Here is a 23,422-nt window from a genome sequence, read left to right as displayed (position 1 = left end):
AAGGGGGAAATCTTCATTACCTTGTGGTTGGCAAAGGATTCTTAGATGTGATGCCCAAAGCACAAGGAACGACAAAAAGATATATTTGACTTACCAAAATTAAAAATTGTGTTCACCAAAGAATACCATCAAGAAAGTAAAAAGACAAGTAGTTAGATGTCCTTTAATTTCTTTCAATGTTTTTGTAGTTTTGAGTATAAATTTTGCACTTTTTGTTAAACTTAATTCCTAAACTTAGATTTTTATATTGTCTTTCATCCTGCAACCTTGCTGAACATGATTATTGGTTCTACTAGATTTTTAGTATATTCATAGGATTTTCCCTATATAAGTTCTTGTCATCTGTAAATAGAGATCGTTTTACTTCTTTCTTTCCAATCTGGAGGCCTTTCATTTCTTTTTCTTGCCTAATTGTCATGGCTAGAACCTCCACCATAATGTTGAACAACAGGGAGAACAGATACCCTTGCCTTTTTCCTAATGATGGAGAGAAAACATTCGATCTTTTACCTAAATTGTTACCTATAGATTTTTCATCAATGCCCTTAACCACGTTGAGGAAGTTCCCTTCTATTTCTACTTTGTGGAGTGTTTGTTGTTGTTGTTGTTGTTGTTTTTATCACAAAAGGTCACTGGATTCTATCAAATGCTTTTCTTGATTCTGAGATGATCCTGTAAGTTTTGTTTTTTGTTGTATTCATACGATGTATTCTGTTGATTTTCAGATGTTGAACTAACTGTGGATCCCCAGGATTAATCCTACTCAGTCATGGTGTGTAAGTCTTTTTTTACGCTGCTTCATAAAGTTTGCTGGGGTCCGTTGAAGATCTACCATCCATATTCCTGAGAGATATTGGTCTGTAGTCTTTTCTTGTGATGTCTCATCTGGTTTTGGTATCAGGGTAATACAGTCCATATAAAATGAGTTGGGAAGTGTTCTTCTCTCTTTTTAGGAAGACTTAGTGAATAATTGATCTTCTTTAAATGTTTAGTAGAATTAAGCTGTGAAGCCAATTGTGCCTGTGCTTTTTTTCCCGTATTTTTTTTTCATGGGTATTTTTTGGGGGGGGGGGTGGTTTAAATTACTACTTCAGACTCTTCACTTGCTACAGATCTATTGACATTTTCTACTTTTTTCCTTAGTCAGCTTTAGTCTTTCTATGAATTTACCCATTTCATCTAGGTTATCTTATTTGTTGTCATATGACTGTTCATTGTATTCTTTTATAATTCTTTTATTTCTGAAGAATAATTTCTAAGGTTAGATTATTGCTTCAAAGTCTCTAATATAAGCATTTGCAACTACAAAATTCCCTCTATGCACTGCTTTAGCTGAAGCTAATAACTTCTGTAGTGCTGTGTCACTTTCATTCATCTCTAAGTGTTTTCTGATTTCCCTTGATTTCTTTATTGACCCATTGGTTATTTGGAGTGTTGTGTTCAGTAACTCCACATATTTATGATTTTCTCAACCTTTTTCCTGTTACTGGCTCCTAATTTCATTCCACCGTTGCTGAAGAACCTATGTTGCACTATTTCTATTCTCTTAAATTTATTGAGGTTTTATGGCTTAGCACATGACCTATCCTAGAGATGCTCCATGTGCACTTGAGAAGAATGTTTATCTGTTGACTGTTGAGAGGAGTGTTATACAAATGTCAATTAGATCAGTTAGTTTGTAGTGCTGTTCATCTTGTTTTGTTATTCTGTCTAGTTTGCTATCCATTATTGAAAACTAGGATATTGAAGTCTCCAACCATTATTGTTGTATTTATTTTCCCTTTATCAGTTTTTGTTTTCAGGTATTTTGGTGCTGTTATGTTTGTTTAGAATTATTAAATCTCCCTGATGTCAACTGACACTTTCATCATTATAAAATGTGCCGCATTCGAATTTTTGTATTAAAGCCTATTTTCTCTTAAAATATAGCCACTCCAGCTTTATTGTGATTGCTGTTTGCAGGCTATGTCTTATTTCCTCCTACTCTCAACCTATTTGTATCTTTTAATCTAAAGTGTGTCTCCTGCAGACAGTATATACTTGAATCAGGTCTTTTTATCCAGTCTGACAATCTCTCTGATTTGAAGTGTTTAATCCATTCATATTTAATATTATTATGTTGGTGTCTACAATTTTAATTTTTGCTATATCTCATGTCTTCTTTGCTCTTATATTCCTCCTTTAATGCTTTCTTTCACTTCAAGTGTATATTTTTCTAAGTATTTTAATTTCTTTAATTTTTCACTTTTTTTTCCTTAGGCTTTTTTTTTTTTAAGTTGCTCTAGAGTTCATCATATACATCATATCAGAATGACCTATTGATTTATACTAGGCTAATTCCACATAGGAATATTACTCTTACGTAACTCTATTTGTTTCCTCCCTTTTTGTGATACTGTTACATATAAACTTTCTTTGATGTTACAAACCCAACAAAAGTTATAATTATTAACTCACCAATTATAGTAATTTCCTTAGGTTTGCACAAATTCACTCCTACCCACCTCCTTTATGCTATTAGCAAATACATATATATTACATTTCTGTATGGCCCCAATGATACACCATGTTTATACAGTCCCACTTTTGTATCAATTAAGAGAAGGGAAATAAACATTTATGTGGTCTTAGGTTACTGCTTTTGCAATACTTTGGGGAATTTTTTCATGTCTTTGATTATTTTTACTAATTTTTCTCATCTCCTTCTGGTACTCCCATTATGCATGTGTCACTGTGCTTGAAGGCATCCTACATTTCTCTGAAGCAGTGTTCATTTTTTTCCATTTTTTTTAACCTCTATTGCTCTATTTCTTTCTTCTGTCAGTTCAAGTCTACTGTCCAGTCTCTCTAGAGAATTTTTCTTAAAAGACTTTGTCAGAGAGAGAGAGCACAAGCAGGATGAGTGGCAGGCAGAGGGAGAAGCAGTCTCCCCGCCAAGGAAGACCAACGTGGGCCTCGATTCCAGGATCCTGGGATCATGACCTGACCTGAAGGCAGGCGCTTAACCAACCGAGCCACCCAGGCATCCCCCTGAAGAATTTTCATTTGGTTCTTTTTAATATTAATCTCTATTATTGATATTCTCCATTTAAAGTGACATTGACATCATACCTTCATTTACTTTTTAACCATGGCTTCCTTTAGTTCTGGGAACATGTTTACAGTGACTACTTACAAGTTTTTCTCTTATAAATCCAACATCCTGTTACCTTCACAGATAGCTTCTATTGCCTTCTTTATCTCCAGCATATTAGCTACACTTTTGTATTTCTTTGCATGAGTATTTGTTGGGGAATGGAGATTTTATATAACATAGCAGTTGGTTCTTCCCCTCCTCCACCTCAAGTTATTTGTTGAGGTGTTATTGTTTAGTGACTGGCTGAATTATTTTAGTGAAGTGTACTCCCTCCTCTCTCCCAGCATTAAGCTCCTGATGCATAGCTTGGGTAAATTTCCCTGGGATGACAGCGGGTTTGATAGGGCTCCCTTTTTTTTTTTTTTTTTTTTTTAAAAAACAGGCCATATGGGAGTTTTAACAACTCCCATAGTTGTCAGCTGCTATATTGTTTTCAACAATGCTGTGGGGCCCAAGTTGCTCTATACACTAATCTAATCATATTCTGGCTCCTTTAAATGCATAGTTACTGAAATCTGTGTGTGATATTCTTATAATTACAGGATGGCTCCTTTGGGCTTATTTCCCAGTCTTCTCCTGCAAACTAGTTAACCTACAGTTTAAGACTATCTTGAATCTCTCTTCAGTTACCTTTTGTCACAATCTCCAGTGCTGTGCCCTCATGTTTGAATTTGGCCACATTCTATTATAACTTAAGTCCATCCTTTTGGAAGAGATTAGGGGCTACTGGTTTCATAAAGTACTACTTTCTCAAGCTAAAAATCTCAAAGCCAGGGTTTAGCTGCAACAATGTGGAAGTGGCATCACTAAGTGCTCAGTGGAGGAAGCAGGAAGCCTGAGGCCTTCTGGTTTGTCTTTCCTGGCATGGAACCACCACCTCATGTACTAGAGCAAAGGTGGTCAGTGTCCCAGTAATTCCAAGCATGCCACACCCAAGGTAGAGCCTCCATTCTCTGAGTGGGGGCTGGATAGAATCAGAGCCCCCAGACACACACACTTCTCAACCACACTCACTTAAAACTTCACCACAGCAACAGGCACTGGGGCAGGATGAGAAAGACTGATGTTTTGCTTTTCCCAGCCCTTCAACTAGGAGTTGAGAAAGACAAAGCCTTGTGATTTTGGCTGTAGCAGTCTAGAGTGTCCACACTGCTGAGCTGGAGTAAGAAGGTAGGTAGAAGCCACAGAGAGTCACAGACTCTCACCATCCCTACAGAATTGTCACAGATTTTCTTGAAAAGATGTTTCTTCATCTGCTGTTTGCTCATAGGTCCACTTCCAGAGGCTTCCCATGTTTTGTTTTGTAAATTCTCACCACTTTCCCTGGAAGCGGGGGAGCAGGATCACATTGTCACGCTGGGAGTCATCTGGTTCACTTTTTAACTCAAAAATTGATGTTATTGTTTTATAAAGTTTAGTTTATCCTCATTAACCATTTGCTTGGATCACCATTCCTTCTTGTGACTTAGAATCTTTGTTTTCTTTTTCCAGGAATAAACCAAGAATTCATTTAATTAAGATATGTTAATAGTAAGCTTTTTATCCAAAAGGACCCTGTCCATTTTCCTTGGTAGTTTTGTAGTTACAAAATTCCAGACATCTTCCTCTCACTATCTAAAAATATTATCCTACGGTCTTCTGGTTTTCATTGTTTTCCTAAAGTAACTGTAGTGGTAACTACAGTGAACTTCATATGTCTTTTCTTGCTCTTTTAAAGACTTATTTTAGGTGGTTTGCTTCATAGAAGTGTCAACTCTGACTTCCCACTTGTGTATGTCCTAGATTTTGTCTATCTTCCAGAACGTAGATCTAGATGTTGATATATTTTCTAAACTCCTTAAAGCTGATGTATGACTCTAGGCAAATGTGTAAAGTTCTCAGCAGAAATACCCTCAAATATCATCCATAACCATTCTCTGTATCATCCTTCTGGTACTCTCTGTAAGATGTTCGTTGGCCTTTACCATGTGCTCTTAGTGACCTTTAACTTCTTCACACATTCTCTCTGTACTGTACTGCATTCTGTGTAACTTCTTCATTTTGGTCTTCTTTTATCTGTATGTTTTTGTCAAATGTTTTGTTCTGAAATTTGATCATTTTTCTTCCCATGCACCCATTATCCCCACCCCCGCCATTTTTAATAGTCTCTCATTCTTTCTCAACTTTTGGACATTCTTCTATTCCTTATGCATTTTGCATTTCATTGAATCTAAGCCATCAAGTATTAAAGGATACACCTCTTTTTATACCAGTAACATAGCTGATATACTACAATGCCATCCCAATTTTAGAGATATTAAAATCTTTTCAATGTCTGAATACATTCATCCAATAATTCCAATGTCTTCAATCATTACAGGCTAGCTTCTGCTCTTTCTCCTAATTTTTTAAGTAATGACTTGTTTCTCATTTTTGTGACCTTGAATGAGTCCAAGATTATTATAACACTATGAAAATTCTTCGAGATTGGATTTGAAGTGCTTTCCTTCAAAGAGTTGTATTAATACTTAAGTGCCTAGAAAACACTTCTAACCTGATACTACTTTAAGTCTTGGTTTTTCTGATGACATAGGTAGTTTAAGTCTGCTTCCAAACCCGTTTTAAGTGTCAGCTTGTAGACACCAATTCTGAGGGTAGATTCTTCTTTTCTTCCCCTTTTCTCCACCCAGTTTTCTCTCTTCTCTCTTGAGATAGGGTATTCTGGTTCCTTCTTTCACTGAGTGTATCATATTTTGAAGTACCAGGTTTTGGGAGATTATCTCATTCTGAACTCACCCTCATGTTGGCCCTATGATCAGTTTCCCTTTTAAAACTTAGACCATCCCAAAGTCTTCAGGACACAAGGATTGGCAGAACCTTTGGAGCAACTGTCTTTTTCAATACTTCTTTGGATTCACACTTTTTGCTTCACCCCACTAAACCTTACTTTGAAAACTCTGAAGTCTTCAAAAACTTCAAATAACAATGAACACCTCATTTACTTTTCACTAAGATTCACCAGTTGTTATCCTGCCATTCACATGATCTTGTATATATATTTTACACACACACACACCCATTTGGCCTAACCATTTGAAAGTAGTATGACACTTCATTCTTAGATATTTCAGCATGCATTTCCTAAGAAAAAGGACATTGCCTGTATAAGGAAAAAACCACTGTCACCTAAGAAAATTAAACATTTCATATCACTAAAAATTCATATACAAATTTCCACAGATATCTCTAAAATGGCTTTAATTGCTAGGTTTATTTAATTCAAGATGAAATCTAAGTTAATGCATTACATGAATTTTTAAAAAAGTATTTATTTTAGAGAGAGAGTAGGGGGAGAGGGGAGAGGCAGAGAGAGATGGATAGAGAAAGCCAAGCAGACTCCACACTGAGTGCACAGCAATGCGGGGCTCAATCTCAGAACCCTGAGATCATGACCTGAGCAGAAACCAAGTCTGACACTTAACTGACTGAGCCACCAGGTGCTCCCATTACATGTTGTTTTCTGATCTGTAACAGTCTCCCCACCAGTTTTACATAACACTTTAAAAATTCACACCAGGCATCTTTGTAAATGTCCTATGTTGCACTTTTGTCTAATTATTTCATGATTACATTGTCAAATATTTTTGGTAAAAATGCTACAGGTGATAAAGTGGAGCTTTGTTTTGTACTGGTCTCAGCCCACCAATAACTAATGGTGTGGATGGATGGGTGTCCGTGGTTCCTACTTTGATTGCAAAACACTTCAGCAACAATCATCAGGAAACAAAAGAAATAAAGGTTTATTACTTACAAGACCTAGAAATTACACAGCACAGCTGGGCCCACATAGCAAGGTTGCAGAGGGAGATGGGGTTGGGGGGGTGAGGACACACACACACACAAGACCAGGGGTCCGTGTTTACTGAGGGTGGGGGAGGTTTAGGGTTCCATGGGCTCACTTCTTATTGGTGAATTCAAAACAAGAGAATGGGCTGTTCAACAAGAGCTGTCTTTGAAGTGGATGCCTCTCTGAAATGATTACCTTGGTAATCAAAGCTTAAGCCAGACACTTACAAAAAAAGAAAAACAACAAAATGCAAAGGGAAAAAATATCAAACCAACCCAGGGCTTTAACTGCAGCTTTGAGTATCTTCCTTGCTAGCTCAGCAATACATTTTAAGTTTTTTTTTAAATGAATCTTATCCAGCATTTCAGATGTTTTATACCATGAGGAGGGTTCCTCAGTGCATACAGTCTATCATATGATCAGAAATAGCTGTCACTATATACTGCCTTTCCAGATCAACAGTAACAACTTCATAAATTAAAGAATAGTGACATATTTACTTAAGGCCATAAAAAGGGGATGCTTGAGACAAAACCCTGTATTAGGTGTTGTACACTACCAATTTATCTTTGCATGTATTATTTCTTAAAAATCTAGAGGCTCATTTTTGTGTTTGCTGGAGTTTAGAACTCAAGTCTCAAATTAGTGAAGGACAAGCTAAATATTCAAGAGTTGAGGATAGATTTTATTTTCTTAAAGATTTTATTTATTTATCTGACAGGCGGAGATCACAAACAGGCAGAGAGGAGGGTAGAAAGAGAGCGGTGGAAGCAGGCTCCCTGCTGAGCGGAGAGCCCAATGCACGGCTCGATCCCAGGACCCTGGGATCATGACCTGAGCCGAAGGCAGGGGCTTTAACCCACTGAGCCACCCAGGCACCCCATTGAGGATAGATTTTAAAGCCTTGGGGTCCTGCATCTACATTTTTTCTCACCTCTTAAGTAAAAAGGGAGAAATTACACTTCTAACCTGCCCCTTTTACATGGCAATAGCAGGAAGAGGAAATAGGGAAAAGGAAACTAAATGTTTCCTTATCACAACTTACCATGTGTCAACCTTGTGCTATAAATGACCTCTTGTCCATATTAATTCCCGGAGCTAGATATGACTACCCTCATTTCACAAATAATTTAAGTGAAACTCAAGAGTTCAGACAGGTAACTGGTTAAACAAAGCTTACTAGTTCAAACCAAAGTGTTCAACTGGCCCAATGGCCAAAACTCATGATATTTCCACTACACAAAATGCATCCAGAAAGGTCACAATTTGGCAGTTCCATTCTGATACTTCACTTGGTTATTCATGGCCATAGTTCTGCATAACCTAAAGAAAAACCAGTCAGATTTCTTGAAAAACAATCTACACTCCATTACTTAACCCACTTTAGTCTTACTGCTGGAATGGAACTGGTCTACTAAGGTCATCTATGGCTTCTATATTGGCCCTTTACCTTTACTTCAGTGGCCACTTTACCCTTATTTACCTCTAATAATTGATTTTTACCCTTATTTACCTCTAATAATTGATTTCAATGATACTCCTTTTGAAATCCCTTATGAAACCTCTCTCATCTTCCATTACGGCTCCTCTGCCTTTCCTCCATGACTAATTCAGTCTTCTCATAGAATTTTTTAATATATATATACTCCTTAAATGTTTCTTCCACTATCATAAGTACCATTCTAAAACTTTCCTAGGCAACATCATACCCTACATTGTCTTAGTTAACAACATTATACTAATGGCTCAACTTCTGACAGGTGTTTGCTGAATGCCTATCACAAGCTAGCCATTTTCGGTGACAAATAAGACAGGATTCTCAATGGATCTTAGAGGCTCTGTCTACAGCCCAGTTATTTGTAATAAGCACCAGAAACATGGACACCCACACCTTAATTTTCCATGGATACCTTAAACTCAACATACCCCCCAAACTGAACTCATTCCCCTCCACTCATAATCTATTCCTTTCTCCCACTATGATGTTAATAGGTATCATATAATAAAAGCCTAAGGTAATGACCACCTGGCCTCCAGTATTAGTCTGTTTTACTTTCTAAATCTCTCTAAAATTTGACTGCCAGTTTCCATCTCCACTGCCAGATAGCTAGTTTAGGGCAATTCTGGATTACTCACAGCCTACAACTCTCTCTCCACTTCTAATATTCTCCATAATCCATTCTTCACAGTTTAAAACAAACTTTCAAAAAGGCAAGTCTGATTGTATCAGCTCTCCAAACCCTGTTCTTAGAGAATTCTTTAAGAACTCTTAAAATTCTTCAGGGGCTCCTTGTTCCCATCAGTAAAAGCCCCAAACCCTTTAACATGACTTTCAAGACACTGCTTAAAAAGGACCTTGGCTCAGTTCTCCAGCTTAATATTTTACTGCTCCAGCTTACACTCTACTCCAAACTGAAGTTCTCAGGTCCCGGAATATAAACATATACGTTCCCTTTCATTTTCAGACTTTTCTATATTTTATTCTCTCTTCATTCCTTGCCTGGTTCCCTGTTATCACATTTTTTAAAGAAATTTTATTTATTTATGTGACAGACAGAGATCACAAGCAGGCAGAGAGGCAGGCAGAGAGAGAGAAAGGGAAGCAGGCTCCCTGCAGAGCAGAGAGCCTGATGTGGGGCTCTATCCCAGGACCCTGAGATCATGACCTGAGCTGAAGGCAACTGAGCCACCCAGGTGCCCTATCATATTTTTTTAAGTGAAAGAGATCACTTCCACGACCAACGAAATTTGGTGTTACAGCCTTTCCTGCATTTTCCTACTATATTCTGTGCTGATCCCTATCATAATACGCATTGTTCTCATAGAGTCTAAACAACACTTGTGAAGGCAGGGAACACTTCTGTATCTCCAGTGCCTGACACACAGTATACATTTTTCAAATAAACTTAAAATGATTACATCTCAACTCAAAGAGGAAGAAAAAAGGAATTCATCTGCAAACTTTTTCAATTTTCTAATTTAATAGAAATAACCAAAACAATGTGGCTTTCAAACAAGGCTTTAAACTAATCTAATACAACTTCTACAACACATTCCAGAGCATTATAACAAGAAATATTTACAGGCAGCTAATGTATTAAATAACCATGAAAAAGAAAATCTTGCTTTTAATACACACCAGCAAAAAACACAGGAACGGAACAATTAGAAACTGCAACCTTGTTTTAAAAAATTAAATATGATTATTTAGAGAATACAATACCACAGAAACAGCACTTTTTCTTTAAGAATCATATTGAAGGGTAGTTAATTATGTGCAAAAATAATAGTTGTAGTAGTAGTAGTAGTAATAATAATAATAATAATAATGAGGGGAGGAGACCAGTTGAAATACTGGAAGCAAGGAACTAGTAAGGCTGTGAATTTAACCCTTTCGTGTGTATGTCTACATAGAAAATAACAGGCTTTCAGATTGCACATACCGTTTTTATAGGCTTATATACATGTTTCACTGCGATTTAAAACATAGTAAATGCCTACATTTTTCAGACCAGGAGCAGACAAGCACTTCCTTCTTAAGACTGAAATTTAGGCCACACCTGAAAGGGAATATTGCAGTGGCACCTACAAAATCATTTGAGTGCCTTCCCACATACAAATTTGGTGAATTTTAAAGAAGAGCATTTTTTTCAGATTACTTGCTAGAAAAGGGCTAAACTTAATTTTGTACATTTTGTAGTATGATTATGACAAATATGTCCAAATTGACCTATTTGAAGATAATTTTCTCAGATACAATAAAAAATATATAAAAGACCACGAAGGCAAACACAAGGAACTAAGACGGAAGATATGTTTTACATGCATTTTGGCCAAGTAAAGAAACCATCATATCCAAGAGTACATGTTGAAATCTGAAATGTCTATGTAAACTGTGGCATATAAATTTTTTTTTTCTTAAAAAAGTACCTTCAATTTTTTTTTACTCAAATACCTACTTTTAAAAAAATATGCAACTTTCCCCAATTTTTAAAATAAAATGCCACAATATATTGTCATAAGCTCCAGCATACATTTAAATTTTTTATTTTTTAAAAGATAGACTGGGTGATATGCATACAAACTTTCCTATAAAATCACCATCTGGGAGAGGATTATGACGTGCCTATTAGGCAACAGACTTAAAGCAGTGTTATTGCTTTATCGAGGAGGAGAGAACTGTCAGAAAAATAAAAGAAAGCATCCAGGTTCAGTTCAAGATCAAACTGATACACCTTGAAAACCTTGGATCATCTTCAGCAGATTATTAATACAGATAGTATGAATTAAGAATCTGACTGTTTTAATTAAGGGAGTTAGGGTGGGTGGATTTTATAAAACTACTCACCGATCCAGTGCTGAGTATGCAAATAAGCAATGTTGACTTCAACAAGAAATGAGATCTTTATACATCCTGTGTTGTGAGTGGGAATGGCTAAGGGACTTAAAAGGCCAAGGGAGAGGGGGCCACAGCATCTACTCCCAATTTGGATACTAAGAGATTGCTGAATAACATGTGGTAGGCCAAAATCCAAGGGCAGAGTCAGAAGACCTAAATCTACTGGCTTATTAACACTCACCACTAATAATTACATGGGCAGGATACCTGCTGAGGTAACTGGTAAACCAACAATTTGCTCACTATAAACCTCTTGCTTCTACTTAAAAACATTATTTCTTTGGATTAACTAAAAATCTCAAAAATTGTAAAAATTTACAACAAAAAGTGAGAATTAACTGACTTTAATATTATTTAAAATTCCTTTATATAAGACATAGAAGTCAGAAAGTACCTTGTTGATTCCAAAAAGAGTAATTTCAACAGGGGATCCAACGCCTTATTATCTCTGTGGTAATGATTCGATGTTTCTATATAGATCATGACCTACAATCTAACCATACTTTGGGACACGTACATGCTTCACCTTGCAAAACAATTCCTTTACTTGGTGAATTAGCTGAGCCAAGTGTTTAAAAAAAAAATTTTTTTTTAGGCCACCAGAACAGACTGAGGAACACTTTGTTCTTAGTGTTCTGATGGGAGATCAGAAATGAAGTATTGCAAAGCTTTGCAAGTTTTTAAGTTAACATTTAACATTTCCAAGTCTAAAATACTGTCTTTTAATAAAGAAAGAGTATTAAACTGCCTTTAGGAATTGATGTTAAATGTTTGTTTTTTTTGAAATATAGATTAATAGAAAAACATGAAGACATCTGAATATCAATTTAAGCTTTTATACTTTTTCTAATGGTTATTTATATCAGATAGTGGCTGAACAAATCAGCTTAGGAACACAGGGATCAGTGTACAAGAAAAAAGCTTCCATGAAATCTAAACTTGCATTTAAGGGTAGTTTGTTGATAGCTATTTACTTAACAGTAAATCCTCAGTAGTATGAATTGTCTTCTGTTAACAGAAACGGAGCCTATTAAGTGTTGACACTAAAGTGGCTTTTCAAAAAACTAATCTTCAAAGAAAAAAAAAATTTCACCTAACATAGAAATATCTTTAAGGGAACACATTATTTTTTAAGGCCCCAAATAGCAAGAAATAAATATTTACTTAAAATTCAGTTTCTCCCCCATTGGTAGAACCTATATCTAAGAATCATGAAAAGGACTCAACTGAAGAACAAGTGTAAAATATTAGAAATCAATGGCTTGACAAAAGGAAGTTATACTGCTACTCTTCACTTTCCCAAACGTGCCCTAGATATGTCTGATAAACTCAAATCATAAATGTTGTGGGAAAGAGGGAAATGCACATAAATAAAGCATTTTAAAACGATTCTCTCCCTCTTTTAAGAAAACTCTTCTTAGGTATCTGAAATTTGAGTAAAACGATAAAACAGTTCGGTGTAAGTTTTAAAGCTGAACTTATAACAAAACTGAAAGAGAAGCTAAAAGAAAGTCACAGAATGAAGTAAGTCAACAGCAGTAATAAAATCAACACCACTTACGTACACCATCAGAAGGCCTGATTAATAGTCATGTTTACCCCCCACACTTGTTAAGAAAAGAAAAACAACCCAAAGGAATTTGTATAATAATTTCTTTAGAGCACTTTATTTGATTCAATATGCACTAAAAAATATTTACCTCAGACAATTATGCCAAATAATTTTTACTGAGTAGTCTACTGTCTGAACTGCAGAAGCCGAAGTTTTAAAAAGGCAAATGATTTGCCACAAATCTGCTGACGTCTGAAAAATATCTAATGGCAAGTCTTCTATTTTGGTCACTTTTATTCTAAGGTGTCCATACAAAAGTAGGACTAAATTTTTTAATCCAACAAAAGAGAAGCCTGTACACAGTCTAGAACACACATCTTGGATCTGAGCATCACAAATGAAGAGAAGAAAAATGAAACCAAGCCAAGGTGGTTTATCTGCCTCAGGGGCTGAACTCAGGGTAGTAAAGGTGGGTTTACTCCAATAACCATTCAAGTGGGGATTGGCTCATTTTCAGGATTTACTTACAGGCCTCTTCTAAGTCCGTTAAGCCCCCAGTCCATGCAAATGTCCCACTTGGTGGACAGATGAGTAATCTAACCCCACCGGGTTTATTTCAATAGTTTGATATTTAATAATAAGCTGCTTCTGAAGATTTTCTGAGAAGTCTGTTCTCTATTAAAATAAGATAGAACCTCAAAATATGAATGTGAACATTAGAAATAGACAGCATATATTACAAATCCATTCTTAATAGGAACATTAGTAAGAATACACATTAGCTTAAAAAACAGGCTCAGCAAATGTTGCTGATCTGCCAGAAGTTTTAGTTCACTATTTACAAATAAGACAAAGTGAAATACAGAAAATTTTACACATTTGGTAGTTGACAGATTACTGTTTGCCAATAGTGGTCTATCAGAAAACTGATATGAAGGAAGACTGGATAAGAGCCAGTTGTCACCTTCTCAATCAAATTCAAATGTACAGAAAACTAGATTAATTTTAAAACAAACATTCTGCCTTTGATGGGAGTAACTGTATGATCAGATGGTCTGACTGCGAAGTGCAATTCTGTGGAAGTGTTTTCCTGGAAATGACTACTATAAGATCTGCCGCTGAAAAGTTACCTTATTTATTTCAGCAGACCATTAAAAGTGATTAAATGATGATCAATGATGTTTCCTAGACTCTAGGTATAAATAGAAAATAAAACTACTGCTGAGTTCTTTAAACCAATATAAAAACTAAGGCCCAACAGCATCAAAGTGAGAAAAAACGTCATGGCATGATTCAATGCACATCTGCACTGACATCAAAGTGGAATCTGAGCAACTCTGATTTTAGCTAGAAAACAAACCAGTATGTATGTGTGTGGAAGGGGAGACGCGAAAGTTGTTTTTAGTATCTGTGCACTCTTGTCCAAAGAAACAATTTATCAAGCGACATGACCCTCAAGTATGTACTTGTACGCCCAGCATCCTGCACCAATCAATACCACATGATCACCAACAATGCCATTCTAAAGAACCATCCTCTTTAGTTACAGAAATCTTCAAATCATTTCACTTTTGCTTTTTGTTTTTACTTTTAAAGTTGCAAACAGAGTTCTCTCCCCCTTTCTTGACAAGAAGTGACTTCTGTCCATTACTTCAATCTAATACTGTGTAAAAGCTATCAGCTTCTTCAAGGAGGTGCCCACTGTAGGCAGGATATTCCAGCAACACTTAAATAAAAGGTTTTCTTTTCTCTCTCTCTCTTTTTTTTTAAAACAATTATTTAAGTTCATGTCATTTTACTTTATATGTACTGGTCTCTCATCTGACTTTAGGCGTTTCCTGCGGGGCTGTATAAAGTCTTCATCAGAGTCCTCAGTTACCTCACCATCATCCTCTTCCTGCTCAAACTCTGGCAAAGGTGCGAAGGTCCTGTCTGAGTAGATCTCTGTGAGTTTATCTTCAAAGTACAATGCAACTGCTTTCCCTGCCTGAGCTACTTCTGAATCAGCCTGCAAGCAAAAGATAGGAATATTCACCTGTTGGTAATGCATATTCCTTCACCAAGTTTGCATGGTCTGAAAAGCTTACCTTCAAATTAATTTCTTGTGTTTCTGCATAAACTTGAACAACTTTCATCATCTAAAAAGGATACCAGAGTCAAAAAAAAAAAAGGGAAATTATAATCCTTTCTAAAGTTATGAAACTGCATAGGATTGGCGACGAAAGTCAGCCATACTAGGGGGAACAAATTGCTATAACCAGATTAAGTGCTTTCTCAAATTCTACAGAATATGGAACCACTTTCTTTACAAAGTTCTGTTACTAAACCTACTGTGAAACCTCAAGAATGCTTTCAAATTCTGAATTAGTAAAGTCAATCGGAAATGGCGGTTGACTGAATACATCAATCTCATGAAGACAAAAAAACTAATCATATAAGAAATGTTGCTTTTTAAAAACTGCCAAACCATCAACAAACCACTTAGAATTCTATCTGTATGGCAATTTGTTAACCATAAATTATTTAATCATTGCTAAAGCAGATAAAATGTGTCTTCTTCCTTGCAGATGTTAGCTACAATTCATAAAAGCACATTTATTTGAAAATAATCTAACTGGATTAGAAAGTAAGACAAAAAGTGGAACTATATCAATTTTAAGTTCAAGTGAGTAAGGTTTTACTATACTTTCTGTGGTATACTGCTACACTATACTTTTAACCTTAAGGATTTTTTTTTCCAAATATTAAAAAAGTCATCTAGATGCTTCCAGAGGTAGTTATGAATATATGTTAAATGATTTGATGTCCTTTTAGTAATAGTCATATGGCACCAAATTTCACCAGTAATAAAGATATTTTACTATTGAGCTTTCTAAAGATTTTGTAGATTCTTATCTAATTCCATTTTTTTCTCATAGAATAACGAAAATCTTCCCTAACAGTAAGAGACTTGCCTTTTCTCAAAGAAAACAAAACAATTTCCTTGAAGAAGTGAGTCATATATCATATTTTTCCTCAAGGAGAGCCCATCCTTATCCTCAAAAAAAATACATAACCGAAGTTAATAAAAGTCGTATTGCTGAGGTTAGAAAACTCAACATTATATACTCTGGGCTACTATTCAAGATGAGCCAACAGAAATTAGTTTATTATTTCAGGGTTCCACATTTAATAGGTTAACATTATTAACCTACATTAATAATAAAATCAAAGGAACCAGTACAAATGCCTTTCCTAAATGAACCCCAAATATAGACTATTTAATAATCATTTTCCATATACTTAACTACAGCCTACTCTCTATACTTGTATATCTCAACCCTCAACTTCAAAAAGGCATATCCAATATACTTCCAATTATACACAGTAAACTTTCTTCATTAGAGCTGTGGATGCAATCAAATTTTACTTTTGACACAACTGCAGGAGAAAAAAAATTTTCAATCAAATTAGAAAAATCTCTTAGCAGGAAAAATATAATAAAAAAATAAACAAGCAAAAACCAAAAACTAATAATCCAAGACTTTATAGTTTGGAAGCTAACATACTTCATTAAACCTTTCACAGTTCTTGAAGATCAAACGGACATCAGCCACAAAGTCATCTGGGATTTGGTAGTGTTGGGAATGTTTTTTCTGAAGCTTCTTTTTCACGGTGGATAAATCCATTGGTTTCTTTATAATTTTATAGTAGTTTGGTATCTACAGAAACAAATAAATAAGGATAGCTAAGGATTCTCCAAAAATGCCAAACTGTTTTATTTGAAAATGTACAGCATATATTAATTACTGAGCCAGCTACTTGCAAATTTTAGGTGTAGTGAAGGTATTTTAAATCTTATGCCCCAATCATATATCATAAAAACCAAATCATATTCAGAATCTGTGGCAGTCTTAATGGTTATGAAGGCCTCAAAGCTCTATCTGTGGTAAGGAGATCTGGAAAGAACGCGATCAGCAAGGGTAGCCAACATTAGTGTTAAGGACACATCTGGCTCATCAGAATATTATGACACCTGAAGAGTTTTGGTTTGTTTTTTTTTTAAAGGAAAGAAAATATTAAAAGAACAAAATTTATTATTATTATCATTAGAATGTTGTCTTTTAGAGGCTGTAACTTTAACTTTATACCATAAAGAACTCTGGACATAAAACAACAGAGGGAGAAAGAGGATAAGTAACACAAGAAAAATGTTATTAACCCTTTAATGATCATGCCAGAGAGAGTTCTGGCCCCAACTTTTAGCCAAAAAGTTGTATTCTTGAGAAACAACTGAACTTGGAGAAGCTATTTAAACAGTTCACAAAAAGAAATGTTCAAAAGTTATTTTCTACTGTAAAATCCCTATACTTGAAGACAAACTTCCTAGTATCAGATGGTTACTATTTGTACAAAACATGTTCCTGTGTCTAGGGCTTTTGTGCTTTAAAATTCATTTCTGAGCCTATCCAGTAAACAAGTCTACTATTTAATATTCTATTACAGGCCTGGCATTCAATAATATCTTAATTCAACAAATGATGGTGAGCAAATGTATATAGCATATTCTCATTCCATTTATGAAGCCTGAGCACCCATGATATTCCTTTCCCTATGGGACTTTAGAGCTTTTATTCCTAACAAAAGACTCCTTTAAGATAAACAAAGAGCACTGACTTGCAAAATTTCCAGTCCTTTCTTAATCTTGACTGTTCGTAAAGAGGGCTTATCTTCGTAAGATAAGAGCCAGTGTGAAAGCTTCAATTTTACATTTTTATTCAAATTAATACTTACATAGAGATTGTTTTCTCCCCAAGGTACAGAGCCTAGAATCATAGAACTGGAATTTTAGAAATAATTCAGTCCAGTACTCCCACTGTATGTTTAAAAAGGTAAAGGCAGAAAATTAAGAAATGTGCCCAAAGTTTTAAGGCTAGTTAATGGCAGAACTGGGAGAAGTTAAGTATTCCGACTCTTAGTCCAAGATTCTTTCCATTACACCTATATCCCTCATGTCCATTTTAAAAGTGAAAGAGAGCACAGAAGTAAAATTCATTACTTTTTCATGACAGCAACAAAAACTTTAAAAAACAAAATGCAATTTTTGACAAGTGAATCACACATCCATAAGAGCCCTAATACAATTTTGGATTAATACGGACTTACAACATTATCAGGTACTGATAATTACAGCAGGTACTATGCTAAAACATTCTATAAAGGTATCCTATGTATTCTTGGAATATTCAAAATGGGGTAAGAAATGGCATTAGAAAAGGAAACTTGAACCTTGGAGAGGCTGAGATTATTCAAGAAGACTGAGATGAGTCAAGCCTTAAGACCAGAGCCAATACTCTCAAGTCTTATACCAAGCTTCTTCACTAGAGAGGTCATAAAGTAAACAACTCACCGAAGCAGGAACAGGCTCCTGGAATTCAATACTTAATTCATGGCAATAGAGGTAAAGCAGAAGTCGTTCACATTTCTGGACCAAAACAAAGGAAGGAAAATACATGAAATGTTTATTCCCCTAATAAGATATTCTTAAGAGAACTTTATCACTACAAAGCCTTATTACAACAAACTCAATATATGCCTCCTATATACTGACTTACCTAACTACACATACCCAAAGAAAACCATCTTGTTTCCCTTGCTTCCCATTTAGTTTTTGTTTTTGTTTTTTATTTTTTTTTTAAGATTTTATGTATTTATTTGACAGAGAGAGATCACAAGTAGGCAGAGAGGCAGGCAGAAAGAGAGGGAGGGAAGCAGGCTCCCTGCTGAGCAGAGAGCCCGATGCAGGGCTCAATCCCAGGACCCTGGGATCATGACCTGAGCCGAAGGCAGAGGCTTTAACCCACTGAGCCACCCAGGCACCCCTCCCATTTAGTTTTGAGACTACCTTCTGTTCTACTTTTAGAGAATTTATTGAAAATAGAGGGAGGCTTTTGTTCTTAGATGATGACAAAGGTAATTTCTCTACTACTGACTATTTACAGAGATGGAAAGGTGTCATAAAAGCAACGTATAGCATTCTGTGTAAAAATTCATAGATTACTAGGTAATCCTCTAAATCCTAGTAATTAGGATTACCTAGTAACCTTTTTTTTTTTTTTTTAAGATTTTATTTACCTATTTGACATAGAAACAATGAGAGAGGGAACACAAGCAGGAGGAATGAGAGAGGGAGAAGCAGGTCTCCAGCTGTGCAGAGAGCCTGACGCAGGTCTCGATTCCAGGACCCTGAAATCATGACCTGACCTGAAGGCAGATGCTTAACGAGTGAGCCACCCAGGTACCCGGGGATTACCTCGTTATCTATAGTAATCTATAAATTATTGCTTTTGCTATTCTCTGATGCAAGAAGGACACATATTATTCTTTCTTTTCCTGAAATGACTCCATGCAGGTCCAAAATTAAATACAAACTATGTCTTCTCAATACAATTCTAGAATTTTTTATACGGTCAAAAGTAAACTGAAATGCATTTTACATTTATAGTTTTCATTTGCTTAAACTTCTTTTTAATAGAAGTCAGTACATGCTAAACAGATAATAGAGGGGGATTCTGCAAGTACATATACCAGATCAGAGCCAAATGTAACTGTAATGACCAGAGAGATTTGTTTTTGGAGAAGAGACTATAGACCACATCAGCAGAAATCTGAGTGAAATGAGGAAAGGATTCTGGATTTCATTTTTAATGACAGAAAGCTATTACAGGAAGTGACAGACTTGTTTATATTAAAAAAAAAAAAATACTATGTAGGAGCGCCTGGGTGGCTCAGTCAGATGGGTGTCCTACTCTTGATTTTGGCTCAGGTCGTGGTCTCAGGGTTGTGGGATCAAGCTCTGGGTTGGGCTCTGCATGGAGTCTGCTTCAGATTCTCTCTCTCCCTCTTCTTCTGCCCCTCCCCGCATTGTGCTCTCTAAAATCTTAACAAAAAAAAAAAAAAAGAAAGAAAGAAAGAAAGAATACTACATACAGTACAGAAAACTACAGTATAAAAAGTCAAGAGTAAACTCAGGGAGTCTGAGTGAAGTTTATTATGACAGTGCAGATGAACCACCATGATGGCTATCTCAGAAGGTGATGGTGAGGACAAGTAAGAAAATCATATTATGGTCATTACTGATCTTTCACTAGATTTCTGGCTTGTGCAACAGAAATAAATGGTGGTACCATTTAATGATGGGAAATACCAGAGAAGAGTGCAGTTTTTACACTGTTATTTGTTTATTATTTATGTTTTTTTGATATCATGCTTTAGGTTGGGACATGTTAAGTATGAGGAAGCTGGATGTAAAGTCTCCAGTGCATAGCCAGACAACTACAGAATCCCTAATAATAAACTCAACTTATATGACACTTACCCTTTGGTCCACGGGGCTTAACCCTTGTGCAGTTTTCCCCTTCTTACTATGTTGCAAATTATCACAATCATATTCAACTTCTGGTTTCCCAATATCTCTGCAAAATGTGCATATCCAGTCCCCACTAAAGAGGGAAACAGGCAATTAGTCCCTGTAATTTATAGCAAAACCCATGCTAGAGAAGCTAGTTCTTTGGAAGTAAGTCTCCAGTTTGTTTTCTTTCCTTCCATGGTTTTTGAGGGGAAGAGAGGCTCCATTCTTGTCAAATCCAAAGTTGTCTGAAAAAAGCTTCCCAAAACTTTTCCCAGTCTTCAATTAATTACTTTCTAGAACGCTTTATAAAACTGTAGCCCTGCATTTCAAAAGCGATCTCTTCATAACACCAAGTTGAGGGTTAGCACTTACAGCATAAGACTGTCAACCCCATTACTATCTCACAATGACCCCACACTCACAATAAAGTAAAGAGTATGGGATATGGAACTCCTCAGGTATCCCATACTGGTATGGCATGTATTAAATATGCCAAAAATAAAACAATTCTTCTTCATAGCCAGTCAAAAGCCAAGAATACATATCTCCATAAGTACAAACACATGTATATATACCCCTTACCTTTTAAATTTGCTCAGTCTATAGTTTGTTTACATCAGGAGTTCCATCAAACCATAAATTCTAAAACGGTTCATTCCCAGTAATTCTTCCCTTCTCTCCCCCACCATAAAGAAATTCTAAGTCTTGAGACCATCCTAGTCTTTTCCAACAGTTCCAATTTCTTTCAAAATATCAGCCTTTGAGAGAAAGCATTCAATGGCAAAATTCTAACATGCCAGCAGATGTTACTACCCAAAGGGAAGAAAAATATGAAAAGCCTTAATTACAACATTAAAATGTCAATGCTTTTTTTCTATAAAAGAGTAAAATAAAAGAAGGCCCTTGTTACATCTCTGGCAAATGACTGTACCTCTCTTAAGACCTAGGTAAGAGTTATGATTCTTCAGAAAAATATTCTGGCACTGTTTATATATACAGTATTTTTCGAATCCGAAAGATTGAATTATTCAAAATGGGTAGCATTTACTCAACTAAAATCGCTGCTTCTCAGGAATCTGAGAGGAAATGTGAATGTTTTATCTATAGGCAGAAAAGAGCTGGGCTTTCCCAAGAGCACTATTTATTATCACTTAAAAGGGTTATTTGGAGGTAAGGATTTGGAAAGAGGGAAACTGGTCTACGAAATCAACTGGAGACAAAATGGTACGAACGTAACTTGTTAAATGAGAAATGTGCACACAGTGGTCCAGGCTGGCACTACCAATTAACTGCTTCCAGGGGTCAAGAGGAAGCGATACCTAAAAAAATTCAAGCTGTGAAAGGTGTTTTTACAAAGTACTTTTTCCTTTAAAATGCCTTTCAAGAGCTTTCAAACTTAAAAATAATAGGTTCTAGGTAAGACGCAACAGAGCTGCCTCCCACCGAATAGTATTCTTAAGTGAAATTATTGTAGACCCTATTAAGATTGATGGCAATAGATAAAAAATTCAGCTTCAATAGGAAATTGACTAACTTCTCCAACACCCCAGACCTCTCTCATAATTTAGAGTTTTATCTACTTTGCTTATACCAAGTATAAACTGAAGGCCAGGAAACAGTCTACTTTTTATCATTCATACACTACTTAAATCTTGGACATTTCACCATTCAGCTATAAGTTTCTCTAGAAGGTACTATCAAAGGAATAACAGGCTCCCTGTTTTACAGAAACAGTATGCATTGGTTAGGAAGGCCATCTGCAGGGACAACTTTGTTTTTATTTTAGACTATAAAAACAAACAAGAACAAAAAATCAACTATTTCACTGGTACCTTGGAAAGCTAAGAAGTGTTGGAACATGACAAGTTAGATGAAAGACCTTTGGACATTTTTCACAGCACAAGAGATCCCCTCCATTTTGGCAGACAGCACACCAGTCTTCATTTGGGTCATCATCTTTGCTACTGCCATCTCCTCCAATCCTTGACGACCTGTGTACAAGGCTTCGAATCGGGGACTTTCCATTAACAAGGCTGCTGAGCCCTGACTGTTTGCAGCTTTCATTTGTATCTGCAGGTTCAGTTTTCACATGGTTTTCCAGGCTTGCTAATGCATCCAACTCACTTTCTAGATGCAGGTTGGTTGAAAGAGGTGGTGTCAAGCTACTCTCAGGACTGCTCAACTAAAACAAAACGAGGACAAATTCTTAAACAATCATTTAATCCTTAGTGTATGCAGTGTGCATGTAACTTAAGAATTATGTCAACACACATATACATAACTTAAAATTAATTTGGAAATGACATTAGTGACATAAAGGAAAGAAAATAAACCCAAAATTATTAGGCATGATAATTTATGATTTTATAGCGCACTCTAATATTGGTTCATTTGGATAATAAGAAAATTAATCAAACTGTTAAACACACTGATTGTAAAGTGAGCATAGGGTTATACTTTTCCTACGAAGAGCTGATTATGATACCCTATTTTTCATCCAAGAATCTGTTGCATAGCTTTTAAGAAATGTTATTCTGCCTACTTATCATCATTTTACTAAAGTAAGAAGATTGTGAAAATGGTAAAGAAATCTTTCACCACCCTTCTGCACCCAGTTTTCTGCGTGTACTTTGTAAATCGGATACTGGATGATGGGACACTATTCCAAATACAAAGCTAAATCCCTTTGCTCTCAAATGTACATATACTGTGTTAAATATGCTAATACTCCAACCTGAAATGTCTATACGCTAACCAAGTAGAAAATGACACCCAAGCCTGGGCAGGAAGAAAAAAACCAAGATCAAAATTTACTGTTGAGGAGTGGGGTGTGTCAGCACAGGAAGAGGAAGAGAAGGTGGCCTTCCTTCATTCTATATTATAAATTTCATAAAATGTTCTACCTGAAAAACTCTTAAATGGTTAATAATTCATAAGCCAAAGGCAATCTTCCCATCACACAACTCTTTGATCATTAAACTTCTTTCACGTCAGCAGTCCTAATCCTGAACTCACAGATCAAGGAAAATAGTAAAGGATCTTTTGTGGCCTGAGACTCAATGTGACTGTTGAGATGACTAATGAAGTCAAAACAAAATAGAACCCAATTTAGAATCATG

The 23,422-nt window shown here is 35.8% G+C and overlaps 1 protein-coding gene across 2 annotated transcripts in view; it reads right to left on the bottom strand.

The window, feature by feature from the left end:
* Positions 1 to 13,003: 13,003 nt before the first annotated feature.
* TRIM33 (tripartite motif containing 33) overlaps positions 13,004 to 23,422 on the bottom strand; it is a gene marked incomplete at its 5' end in the record, with an annotated part of 116,754 nt that continues 106,335 nt past the window's right edge. Inside the window, 6 exons of one of the 2 annotated variants that reach the window (XM_080800817.1) lie at positions 13,004 to 14,921; positions 15,001 to 15,051; positions 16,462 to 16,614; positions 18,303 to 18,377; positions 20,271 to 20,394; positions 22,136 to 22,485. In XM_080800817.1, the coding sequence (XP_080656943.1) occupies positions 14,709 to 14,921; positions 15,001 to 15,051; positions 16,462 to 16,614; positions 18,303 to 18,377; positions 20,271 to 20,394; positions 22,136 to 22,485 (966 nt within the window). In that variant the 3' untranslated portion in view covers positions 13,004 to 14,708. The remainder of the gene's footprint in view (positions 14,922 to 15,000; positions 15,052 to 16,461; positions 16,615 to 18,302; positions 18,378 to 20,270; positions 20,395 to 22,135; positions 22,486 to 23,422) is intronic. The other variant, XM_080800818.1, reaches the window with a different exon arrangement.

This window comes from Martes martes (assembly GCF_963455335.1).
Source record: "Martes martes genome assembly, chromosome: 4".
Classification (NCBI taxonomy): domain Eukaryota; kingdom Metazoa; phylum Chordata; class Mammalia; order Carnivora; family Mustelidae; genus Martes; species Martes martes.
Note: the sequence above shows the minus strand (reverse complement) of the source record. Positions and strands in the feature narration are given on the sequence as shown.